Genomic DNA, 13,008 nt, shown 5'->3' with positions numbered 1-13,008 from the left:
CTCTGCCGGATAACCCGACGAAGGCCAATTTAAACGGCGAGCACACTTCCAGGCCAGAACGCCTCCCGGCTGGCGGGAGCAGCCGTCGGCAGGCAGGCACGTGCCGCCCGCCTGGCGCCCCACCATTGCTCCTCACGGCTCCTCAGGACTCCCGGCGCCTCAGGGACGCTCCTCCCGAGCCGTGCCCTTGCCTCTCGCTGCCCACCAGCCCCGCTCGCTCCTCAGCTGCCCGCGGAGCCGCGGCGGGGCGGGGAGTGTGCGTGGGGGGCAGGGGTGTGTCCTGCTCTACTCCCGGCCCGGGGCACCGGGGTCTCCTCTCCTCTGCTGGCGGCTGCGGCTCACTCGCCTGGCCGTCCCGCGGCGGGACGAGTGGGCTGTCCGGGAGCCATGGCTCGGGAAAGTTTGCCGCTGCTCCTGCTGCTGGCGGCGCTCGGCAGCCGGGGCCAGTCGCCGTCGCCGCCGCCGCCGCAAAGAGGTACAGGGGAGCGGGGAGCCCGCGCCTCGCCCGCCCGGCCGGGACCGCGCAGGACGCGGAGGGGGAGGCGACCTTGCCACCAGCTGGGGAGTCCTTGTGGTGACGGGAGGGACGAGAGGACAGGGACCGAGCGTGGCAAGTGACCCCCAGCCTGCAGAGGGGACTGGGCGGGCGGCAGCACCGCTGGCACCTCGGTGGCCGGGCCGAGGAGGGGCGGCTGCGGGAGCTGCGCTGCGGCCCCGGCACATCCCGCCTCCCGGGCAATTCCCGGTCCCTCACACACGCTCAATGACCCGGTTCGGAGCAGCACAGATGGGCTGCGCTGTCACCAGACGCGCAGGGGACAGTGTAGGTGAGGGACGGCTGGAGGATGTGACCTGCTCCCCGAAGCGTCACACAGGCGTTCCGGGCTGATGTGCCGGCAGCCCTGCTGCCGCCGCGATGTGCCCGTCTGTTGGCATCGCTGTGACAGGGGAAGCTTGGCAGGCTGTGCTGAAACACGTGTGGGCTGCCTGCACTGCTTTTACTTCAGGTGGCAATTTGATGCACTTAGCCCGCCACAAGGCTTTTCTCGGTGTTAAAAGCTAACCACGACTGGAATGGGAACGGAATCAATTGTATCCTGCATGGGTAGTAAATGTCTTAGACATAACATTATCATGCATTATAAAGAGTTTAGGTGTGTTGACACTGCAAGGTTTTTTGTTTGTTTGCTATTTCAGTTAGTGTTTTGTGGAAAGATCAAAAAGGGTGTTGTGCAGGTATGGAAGAAATAAACTTTAGTCAATTTCTCAGCTCTCATAGGAAATCCTTAAAACATTCTTCAGCCCACAGTACTCCTTCTGGTGCTTGCATTTTCTGCTCTTAACATTTTTAGCCTTGCTGAAATGAATTCAGTAAGAAGATACAGTGGGTGTGTCAGAATAAAATTAATTAAAGCCCCTGGATTAACAGCTATCTTCACTTTGACCCTTATGTCACATTATAGGCTGAACATTATGGATTAGGAATTTTTACGGTTTAGGATTTACTTTGGAAAACACGATGCACTGACATTTCATGAGAAAAAGTGTCTCAAGCAGCTGACTCCTTGATACGAATCTTACTGTGTGAGAATAAACAACAATTGATCAAGTATCTGTGTAGATAAAAACTCATCCAGAATTAGACTGTGTTTAGATGATGACTTATTGGGAAACACTGAAGACTGGGATTTTAAAAGTAGAGCATTTAAAATACAGACATGCAGTACATCATGTATTTTCTTTTTGCTGGTTTTTTTCTTTCTTTTTTTTTTCTTCCCCAAATTAATTTTTTGGCTAATATTGTTTTGATTTCTTTTACTATTCTCTCTCTTATATACACACAGACACACTTTCGGAGAATGTCCTTTTGTTTATGCAGTATCATGGTTTTCTTTAACCTCAGAAGTGAAAGAATATGTTCATCATTTTCCTTTTAAATTAGAAGTGGATGTGTTCGGCGTTCATCTGCTGCATCACTGTTGTTATGTTGTAGCTGAGTTCTGGTAATTCAGTGAGGAATTCTAGGACTTTTAATTAAATGGTAATGTGGTGATGGGACCTTCTGAACTTAACAGTTGAATTCAAGTCCTGGCCTGCCAATTTTTTTTGCCATTTACTGTCTTCTAAATTTCTTTTTAAGATCTGTTGCAGCTGCTAGGAGGTGCTAGCACTATGTAGATGTCACTGTGTTGCCCACTACAGACAAAGAGGTAATGATCTCCTCAGTAATGCAAAATGTTTGAAAAGTCTGACTTCACTGAAGTCCTGGGGGATTTTTAACGTGTACAAGAATGTTACTGCACCCATGGTTTATATCTTTAGACTTACAGCTTTTGTTTTTCCACTTAAGTGTTATTTGGTAATAACCATAAGGTTGGATGCTAAGTATTGCTCACTAATTGTTAGCACCAGTTGGATGTCTGTGGAGAAAATTATGTAACAGAGCTGCAACACTTTGAAAAACAGTATTTGAGACATGACAATGAATTCCCATGTTGTTTTTTAGAATAGAACAGTTCAAGAACATTTTGCACCTCAAAGATGGGAACAGTCTGTATTTCTTTTTTTGTTTCTGTTCTTGTGGTTAATTTTTTTTCCTTTTTAAATTGTTAGAAGACTTACTGTGGTCAGAAATCTGGAGTTAATTTCAAGCTGGTTTTTTTTTTTCCCCAGCTACTCTTATTATCTATTCTTTTGTTGTTTGAACACTAAACAGTCATGTAAAATTTCTGTTATGGTTTAACCCCAGCCACTGACCAAGTACCACACAGCCCCTTACTCATTCCTTCAACAGCAGGACTGGGGACAAAATCAGATGGGTAGAAGCTAGGAAACTCATGGATTGATATAAAGAGAGTTTAATAGGTAAAGTAAAAGCTGTGCAGGCAAACAAAGCAAAACAAGGAATTAATTCACTACTTCCTGTGGGCAGGCAGGTGTTCAGCCATCCCCAGGAGAGCAGGGCCTCATCACGTATAACAGTGACTTGGGAAGACAAACATCATCATTCCAAATATCTCACCCTTCCTCCTTCTTCCTCCCACATTATATACTGAGCATGATGTCATATGGTATGGAATATCGCTTTGGTTATTTGGGGTCAACTGTCCCAGCTGTGCCTCCTCCCAATTCCCCTTACACCTCTGGCCTCCTCACCAGCATGGCAGTACAAAAAGCAGAAAAACCTTGGCTCTGTGTAAGCCCTGCTCAGCAATAACAAAAACATCTCTATATTGTCATCCCTGTGTTCAACACAAATCCAAAACACATCCCCATATGAGCCGCTGTGAAGAAAATTAACTCCACCCAAACTGAAACCAGTGCAATTTCTCAGAAAATGGAAGAATCAGAACCAAAAAGGTATTTGAATTCTACAACAGTGTTTCTTAGAGGCGTACATAACTTGCAGTTACAGTAAACTTACTGAAGTGCTATATAATGTTCCTTTGAATCTTGAACCTTGGTTCATCCTATTCCATGTGGAATGTGAGAGAACCAAAATAGCAGAAATTTAGAAAGTAACGTAAAACTTCTTTTGATCTTGAATTCATGCATTTATTAAAGAATCTCAATATCTGTTATGAGACAGAACAGAAGCTATGTATCTGTGAAAGGTGTGAATAGTAGGGACAGGGCTAAGGAGCATACAGTGCACAGTAACTTGATCTGTAATGTCAGCTGCTGACATCAATGGAGATAATTCATGGAGTACAGGTGATTTCAGCATGTGTGGAAGGAAGTGTAAGTTGACTCCAAGAGGTGATGTATATAGGATGCTTGCATAGTCAGAGTGAGATTTCTCACTCAAAAGCGAAATGAGAGATGAACATCAGCAGGATATGACTAGTGCCAGTCTGTTAGGCACACCAGTGGATGGTGTCAGGCAGGTCAATATTTTTAAGTCTCTCTGTAGGTGTACGTTTTTTAAACAAGTTTCCAGAGAGTTTAGTTCAAAACTGTATCCTCTGTGCTATGTCATGGCAATGAGGACTTACAGGATTCTTTCCCACGTACATACCTGTATATATACTGTACCCTATACTCTGAAAAGTCAGGAGATAAGGCTAATAGGACCTAATTGTGATATCGTGGATCCTAAAAATGCAGCATGTTGTGTAGACTTAGATTCTCTCTTTCGTGAGACAAAAAATGCCCCAAATGCTTTTTTAATGTAATCTGTTAAAGCAAAGGTCAAATTTCCTATTTCTTCATAGTGATTTATTTGGAGTAAGGTCAATTTAAAAACTAACCAATACCACCTAGCTCGAATCTTGTAATGGAGAGCCTTTCCGTCATGGCTGATGGCATTTAAACATTCAAAACATTCTGCTGGCTTTATTTATATACAGAGCTTGTATAAGATTTAGTTGGTGGGTTTTGATTCTACTTTCCTGAGAAAACAAGGCTTAGATGATTATCAGCTTGTTCTCACCTAAATAAATTTTGAATCTGTTACCCAATATCAACAAACATGAAAATAATGCAAAAATCTTTAAGATATAATCACTGAAAACCAATGGCCGTTTAAGAGAGAGAGTCCCAAAGTACTTTATCTTCTGTGAGAAGACTGGTAGAATTTAGCCATTACCTTACCCATTCAGTCTGTGTAAGTCAACATGTGTAGAACTCTGGCTTCAAAAATATGAAGGAAAATATGTCCATTGTGGAGGGCTGGCATCTTAGACTGTGTAAAATTCTGTGTATTTTTTTTTTTAAAGGAATTCTTTAATCAAGCTTCAGAATTTTATAATAAGTAACAAGCCTTGTTCACTGAAGGTGTACTGCACTATAGTACATTCTGCATGTTACCTTTTCACGGTCAGTATGTATACTGTTTAGTGTTTTGGCAGATAAATTTTTGGGGATTTGGAAATCACGATTTCTGTTCCTTTTTTATTACTATTTATTTAAATATATGCATACAAGACAGTAATAGGTTCTAGCAACTCTTTTAGCAGTTTTTACTGCTGCCTGATCAGTAGGGATTAACCAGCCCCACAATTGTGGGAGATGCTGATCTCAAATATATGTTGTGATTGCTTTTAACTTCAAAGCCTTTGTCCATATAACTTTCTTACAGTTTAATAACTGGCTGAGAAAGAGAAAACAGAGGGAATTAATAGGTGTTTCAGGTTAAGAATGTGAGAAAGGAAAACATAGTAAAGGGCCAGCCTAAGATATTAGAAATAGGTAAAATTGCCCAGACTGACTGGAGACATGAATATGGGAGTTTTTTGTGTACTGTCTTTAACTAGAAATAACCACAGCCACACTGACTGAGGTAGGCCTTGTACAAGAATGTGTGAATTTCTCCAAGCAACAAATAAGAACATAAGATGATAAAACACACTTTATATTTAACCTCCTTTATATTAATTTTTCCTGAGAGTTTTTTGCATGAGTCATTCTTATTACACTTGAAATACTAAAGTCAGAACAGTGGTTCTTTAACCTGTTCCAAAAATCCGCTTTAAAATAATACAGCAAACAATCACTTTTAATTAATTCAGGCTGGAGGAAGGAATCCACCCACACATGTTCTAATTTCTTATCCAGCTACTTGGACTGACAGTTTTTTGAGACTATAGTATTTTGGAATAAAAGGCAGCATGAATTCCTGGTGCAGGGTGGATTTTTCTTTTATTTTCCTTTTCTTCTCCCCGCCCCTCCCCCAAAGTCCAGGCTCCTCATATTTACAGGTCAGGAATGGTGATAGGACAGAAATACATGCAAATGTCAACCAGTGTGCATACTTAATTATCTCCTTTTCTTTCCCAACTTTTTTTCATAGATAATAACTCCTTAATTACTGGATATTTTTCTCCTGAGAGTTCTGTCTAGAATATGTGAGCTCATATGTCACACACTAGCAACTCAGGCTATACTAGCAATAATTCAGACTAAATCTTGCTTGCAGACGTAAATACAGACCATTATAGTATGTTTGTTAAACTTTATATTGATTCCATCCATGTGTTTGAAATAGGAAAGAGAATTCTTTGTGTTTGCCAATAAAGCTATTTCATGAGCTGGCTCCTGCTGATGACTACATGTTATTTATTCTCTTTTACCAGCTACTGTAGTTGATAGCCAATTCCTAGTTTCTGTTTTTCTGCAGTTTTCATGTTTTCTTCAATCCAAAAATGTAGATAAGAGAGGTACTGAAGAAAATCGATTTTTGGATCACTTCTGTACTGTGGGTAAGGTTGAAATTAGACCTTTTTTATGATTATTTTTTATTAGAAAAATTATAGATTTCCAGAAAAAATAACTTGGATTTCTGTGATTTTTGTACTGACAAATAACAAAGATCCCTCGGGATTCTTGCAACACTCAAAACAAATAACTGTTACCACTCACATTTTTTTCAGCAGTTCAGTCTCCATTAGTTACACCTTAGCGTCACAAGGATTTTCATAGGACTCTTGCTCCCTGCCAGATTCCTCTAGCAGACATTATCTTTGAATCAGACCTTGTAATAACATTAGACTGTAAAGCAGCTGTAGCAGTATTATGCCAGGGAACTCTTGTGAAAGCTCAGAAAGAATAATGAACATTCCTGCAGAGTGGATTATCCAAATACCATTACAATGCCTTGTTCTGTCCCAACTGACATGTGTATGTACCACTGTCATAATTCATGGATTTAAGATGTAATAAGAAAAGAAAATTACTTAAAAGTGAACAAAATAATATATAAAATTTATAGCTATATCATTTTATTTAATAGCAAATTACTATATCTTGTCATTGTTCACCTGCCCCAATAAGTGGGGGTACTCCTTGAAGTCAGTTAGAAAGAATTAGAAGGATGAATGCCTGTAAACATACTGTAATGTATTTCCCACTGCTGCAGGAAAATGGAGCAATGCTGGGGATTGGCAATCAGGCGCTTAGAGGTGCAAGAAAAAGAAATCAGAGGCAGTGTTTTTCTGCACATTTCCAGCGATAGTGAGAGTTGGTTTAGGATTTAGTTTGGTGTTCTACATACACACCCACTCCTTAGATGAACCCTGAGAGTTTTTGGTGCCACTTTCACTCAGAGTGTCTTTAGGTTTTGATGGGAGATGCTGAATGTGGCAATTTATTACTCCCTTTTTGCCAGCTGCTCAGCAGCTTGTAATTCTGTTCTACAGAAAAGTGTGAGTGATATCTACTGTAAAGAATTGCATTTTATTAACTTTCCTGGAGTTTATCCTGCACTGGGAATGCAGAACTACTGCTATACATTTGTTGCTGAATAACATTTAGACTGGGAGAAGGAACAAATAGCATTATTTTTACATATTACTATATTTCTAAGTATGTATGACAAAATACTGTGTGGCTGTGCATTTTCTGAACACCTCTGCAATGGTGGTAACATGAGTAGTCTGAATTCCTCTGAAAGCCACAGAGCTCTCCAGAACAAGAAAAAACCCATGCCTTTTGAAGAGTACCAAGTAACTTGGTAAAACATACAGGGCTTTTGAATTTGGTATGTGAAACCACCAGTAACAGAACATATATATTTGTGCAGATCCCAGAGCTGGTGATTGGGATATGGTGCACTTGAACATATAATTTAATGTGTGAATTGTGCATGCATTTTTTGTCACGTCAACAAAAAGATGATTGCAGACCATCACAAGTACATTTCTTACATTTAACTTTAAGCCATCATTGACGCTACCGAATTATTTACTATTACCTGAAGAAACAATTCTTGATACTATTTCATCCCTATGGATAAGTTTTATATTCAACTTTTATGGCAATTGTAGCAACACCCCAATTGTGAATATAAGAATTCCCACATGTAGTTCATGACATAAAACAGAGTGCATTTCTCATTGGTTTTTGATCTCTGTACAATTGGAGATTATTTTCTGTAAATCATTCCTTTTTAAAGATGATTGAACCCTGACACAAAAAGGTTTTCTTTACTATGGGAAAACCCCACACACATTTAATTGAAATATATATTTGTAATATGCACACTGAATTATTATGTTAAACACAGTGTCTTTCTACAGCTGGACACAGCCTTCTAAATTAGTTCCATTGTATTAAGGTTGTGTGGTATTTGAGTTTATGGTCTGCAAGTGTCACTTTTGGTATGCTTATGTAGTAAATACGGCAAATATTTTCTAAATTCAGAGTAGGTGGGAAGCCTTACATGCATGCCCCATAATCACTGATTATGCATGCTGCTTTGGCTTCTTCGCCCCACTGCAGCTTTGACATAGAGAGTAAAACAGTAATTTTCTAGAAAAATTAATAGTTAAATCCATGTATCAACTTCATAGCTTGCTAACTAAAGGGAAAGAACTACTGAATCTGCTTGCCATACTGGTAGGAGTTATTTAAAAGTGACTTTGAAGCTTATAGTTTAATTGGTGAAAGAACTTTTGTGGCATGTAAAACTGATGGGGAAAGCAACAATAAAAATAATCTTCATCATCTGCATCAAGAGCTTGAGTCAGTGCCTGGGGAAATGAGACACTGTCCCACACGGATAAAGTGGAACTCAAGTGGTTAGAATGAGTCATTTGGCTGTTCATTGAGGATAAACCTTATCCTTTGGTCAGGGTTGTTACACTCATGATTTCAAACTGGGCTGTATTTCTTAAATGATAATATCTAAAGGAATCAATGGATACAGCTCATTCTAATGTATTGGTTCATCATGATAATAACATGTCTGAAGGCTGCTTGTACAGTACTTTGCTTCCACTTGCAATACAGATTTGTCCCAAAATATATATTTAAAATTTCTGTGATTCAGAGGTTTTTATGTAGCTACTTGTTCTGGCAGTCTGCTTTTTGCCTGCATCTCAATTAAGTCCCATAATATCACTCAAAATAATAAAATTGCATGTATGTCACAAGTAAGAGAGAGATCAGTGCTTGGTTTACTGTATTACTTTGGACAGAGTGTAAAACTGTGTGTATAGTTTTTGCACAGTGTTTCTGTTTTTCATTATCTATAAAATCCAGGTTTTATTTTAGTAATTTGTGACTTTTCATTTGAACACATGGCTTACAGACACATGTAAGATTACAGAAACGTGTATAGCTTGTCAGTACTCATTTTAAAAAGCACTTAGGAACACAGCGTACTTTTTCAGGAAAATTTTTTTGGAGAGAAGACTATTTATGCCTGTCTGTAAGAATACAAATAAAAATAATTCTGTGAGATGACTGCTAAGAAGTGAAGCTTTTTGCTTCAGGAATTAACCTTTGCTGATATGAAATCTTGTCTTTATATTCCAAGCTCCTTAAGACTAAGATATAAGTGCCATATAGGCAGAATGTGGTATGGTACTGGATCACATGTATGAAGTAGTTGATGAGAAAAATTGTGGTGATGAGCAAAGTAAAGAAAGGTGCACAGTAATTTCTGATTGTGTTTAGCATTATAGAAAACATAGATAATATCCTTGGAGTTTTGATCTCAATGGCAGATACAGGAGGATAGAAATGCTGATTTATGCAGTTATCAACTTGGGATACAAGATTTGTTGTTAGCATGAAAACGTTTGTGAAATTAGCCTTGATACAAGTTAATTAAGGCTGAGGAGTGCTTTGAGCTCAATAGCTCTATGAGAAATAGGTATTTGAATTCGGGGCATATGGAAGGTTGTAAAGAATTTGGTGTGGAAATGCTGATAAAGTAATGGCATTATAGAATTGATTGTTCAACAGATTATATGAACAGCCTCATTAGAGGAGAAATGGAAGCCAGCAAATATGATGCTAATATTTAAAAAGGCCTTCCATGGCAAACTTGTAACTGTAGAGTTAGAACTGAACACATTTGTAGACACTGTAAAGTATAGAATTAGTAAAGACATGAATAAATGTGTTGGCAATATCCAGAGTGGTCTTTTATATTATATGGATGAACTGTCAAAGAATTTGTATTAGGCATATGAATAAGGGCTGATATAGTAGACCTGGGTTTTCAGACAAGGAGTTGAGAATATGTCTGAGTATCATAAACTTTGATATCTCAGAAAAAAAGGGAAGAACCCAGTTTGCGGGAAAATTCGTAAAGCTTTTGACAAGATATTTGCCTGTCTGGGATGGAGGTAGTCTTAAATTGAATTGATAGATGTGAACATTTTTTATGTTGGAAGCTATTCAGTAACTTTCTGTAATTCTTGTAGTGGTCTGCTCTCCATTTGACATGAGAAAATGCAGCATTCAGCTGAACAGGGTTCAGCCAGTTTCTTGCAACTCAGTTATCAAAGATCCAGTAAGTCACAAGTGTTCTGCGTTATCTAACTGTAAGCTGGTATGAGTGATCAGGAATTCCAGTTCTACAATCATTTATAGACCATCAATTTTCACGTGTATCTCACCACCTCTGTGGAAGATGGGATAATTTGTAGGCAGTCTGCTTCAAAAATGGTGAAATGTGTTGTAGTTTGAATGCAGACTGTGCTTTAATCATCCACCTCAGTTCTGTGTATTTGTGAAACAAGCCAGTTGCACATTTTTCATGCAAGAAATTCTCATTCTCATTTTTCCTTAGTTTTATTTGTAAATATTTTCATGGAAAGACTTATGCCTGGAAACCTGAAGAAGTATAGCACTGAAAGTGTCACTGAACAGGTTGTTTGAAAAATTTAGGAAGAGTAAAGCTTAAATAGGTTTAAGTTGTTGCAAAGTGAAAACAACTCCTACTGTAACATGCATAATATGGACTTCACTGCCTTTCTTCCTCTGCTATTATGAGTCTTTATTTTATAGAATCACAGAATGGCTTGGGTTGGAAGTACCTTAAAGATCATCTTGTTCCATGGGCAGGGACACTTCCCACCGGACCAGGCTGCTCATTGCTCCATCCAGACTGGACTTAAACACTGACAGGGATATGGGGCATCCACAGTTTCTCTGGACAACCTGTTCCAGTGCCTCACCAACCTCACAGTAAAGAATTCCTTTTGTATACGTAAACTGAATTTTTCCTTTTTGGTTAAACCCATTACTCTTTGTCCTGTCCGTATGCTTCCTGATGAAGAGTCCATCCCTGGCTTCCCTGTAGGCCCCTTTCAGATACTGGAAGGTTCCTTTGAGGTCTCCTCACAAAGTTCCTTTCTCCAGGCTGAACAGCACTGATGTTGCTGTTAGGCAACAGAGAGTTTTTCTTCCCAGTAGCTGTTACATGGGCTCTATCAATTTTGTGCCAAAGAAGCTGAGTGGCTGAGCAATGTGTGCCTAAGATTACTTGACAGACCCCCTGGGTCAAATGTGACTGTAGGAGCCCTTATACTGCTCAGGTGCATGACTTTGAACATGAAGGGCAGGCACTCTCTTAGGCTAGTCTTGTCCCGTGGTATAGAGTTGTTTCTAGGAATTAAAAGGAAATTTGGCTGAAAGGTATGAAAATAAATACTTCCAATTATCTGCAAATCCACTGATGAATGAATCCATTAATTGATCTAAGTATCTTTGTAATATATCATTTAGTTTCAAAGTGAGTCAACATTATTAAGATAATCTAGAATGAGATGAAATTAGTTTCCTCAATCGGTTTAATAAACTCAAGTTATTATTAAATTTTGTGTTAAAAAGCCATTATAGTCTGCATAGCAGACCTTTAAATCACTCCTGAATTAGTTTAAAAATGTAGCATCTATCTACAGTATGACAGTTCCTGCACAATTATTTTCTAGAAGTGGAACTGAATTTACGTTTTCCTGTTAACCCAAATCCACAGAGAGTTGAACAAAATAATTTTCTCTCAGTCACTACCTTGTTTTCCTTTATGGCTGTTAGTTGAAATATCTAAGTAAAATTTTGTGATATGTACTCATTGTAGTGGAAAGTTAGGTGTGTTTGAAGTTACAGTGAAATTCTTACTGGCTTCCTCGTGGCAAGAATTCAACTCCAAGTCATGACAGAGGCAGCATACAATACAGAACATAACATTTTGTTCTCTCTTACTGTTCTGCTGAACGTATTTGTGTGTAAGCTGTTTATTTCTACAATGTCTGGAAGAACAAGAGGGGCCAGAGGGTCCCAGGGGTGTCAGAATGAATTGTTAAACTGAGGTATTAGCTGTAGTTGAAAACTAGGGAGTGAGTGGCTACAGAGGGCTATTAAGAAGCATTTAGTGTTTAAAGAGGCTGTGTTTCTATCTTTGGATCAGCTCCTTTGACTCTACAGCAGTACCTTAACAATAAACAAAAGATTTAAGATAAACTAATCCTGGACATGGTATGCAGGGGAAGCTCTTTAAAAATAAATATACAGATCCATAGTAGTCTCTTTTGTTAGGAGTTAAACTTATCTGTGTCAAATTTGAGATGTTTTCAGTGTATCAGCTGGGCTGAAGAAACAGCTGTTCTAAGTCTGTGAGGATCAAAATATTGACATGTCATCATATGGTACTTCTGGAATCCCACTGTTCTGTTTCATAAACATTAATCACGCCTACATATGCACTTACGAGTGTATCTATGTTTTATGAAAAACCTGACAAAGGGTAATTCCAAATAGTTATATAATTTATGTACAAATAGTTATTGTAATTTTTATCAGTGCAAAGACACTTCAGCAAAGGATTCAGCCTTTATTGGATAAAGTATCTTAAGAAGTAAGCTCAAGGTTTTAGAAGCTTATTCTAGAAGAATTCAGATTAATTTTTATTAGCAGAGCTAATTGTATCTGACACCTTGATTAGATTTTAAGGTGGATTTAATGTGTAAGAGTGTATTTAGTGTTATTGGACCTAAAGAGATTTTAAGATATGATACTTCTCAGCCTTAGTTTCCACTAGGAAATATAATTAGCATGAAAGTGAATGAGTATATTTGCTGTAAATTTATTTGTTTTTAAATTGGCAGGCACACACAAGCCCTTTGCTTCCTGAATATCTCTGCAGCTTTCTTCTAAAATAAACCCCAAAATTTTAACCAATTTTATCTCCAGTTAATGGATGTTCTCTCTTACTAAAATCTTAACTCAATTTTTGTCCCTAGTGTGTTGTACTATACATCAGAGAATTTAAGCTTCATC

General features: G+C 38.9%; 1 protein-coding gene across 7 annotated transcripts in view; it reads left to right on the top strand.

Moving 5' to 3' along the window:
* The first annotated feature begins 295 nt into the window (after positions 1 to 295).
* LAMA2 (laminin subunit alpha 2) overlaps positions 296 to 13,008 on the top strand; it is a 342,287-nt gene continuing 329,574 nt past the window's right edge. For 3 of the 7 annotated variants that reach the window (XM_085055980.1, XM_085055978.1, XM_085055977.1), the window contains exon 1: positions 296 to 475. In XM_085055980.1, the coding sequence (XP_084912106.1) occupies positions 388 to 475 (88 nt within the window). In that variant the 5' untranslated portion in view covers positions 296 to 387. The remainder of the gene's footprint in view (positions 476 to 13,008) is intronic. The other 4 variants (XM_085055983.1, XM_085055981.1, XM_085055979.1 and 1 more) reach the window with 2 other exon arrangements.

This window comes from Lichenostomus cassidix, chromosome 3 (genome assembly GCF_008360975.1).
Source record: "Lichenostomus cassidix isolate B80296 chromosome 3, HeHo_3.0, whole genome shotgun sequence".
In the NCBI taxonomy this organism is placed as follows: domain Eukaryota; kingdom Metazoa; phylum Chordata; class Aves; order Passeriformes; family Meliphagidae; genus Lichenostomus; species Lichenostomus cassidix.
This window is presented reverse-complemented; position numbering and strand designations above follow the sequence as displayed.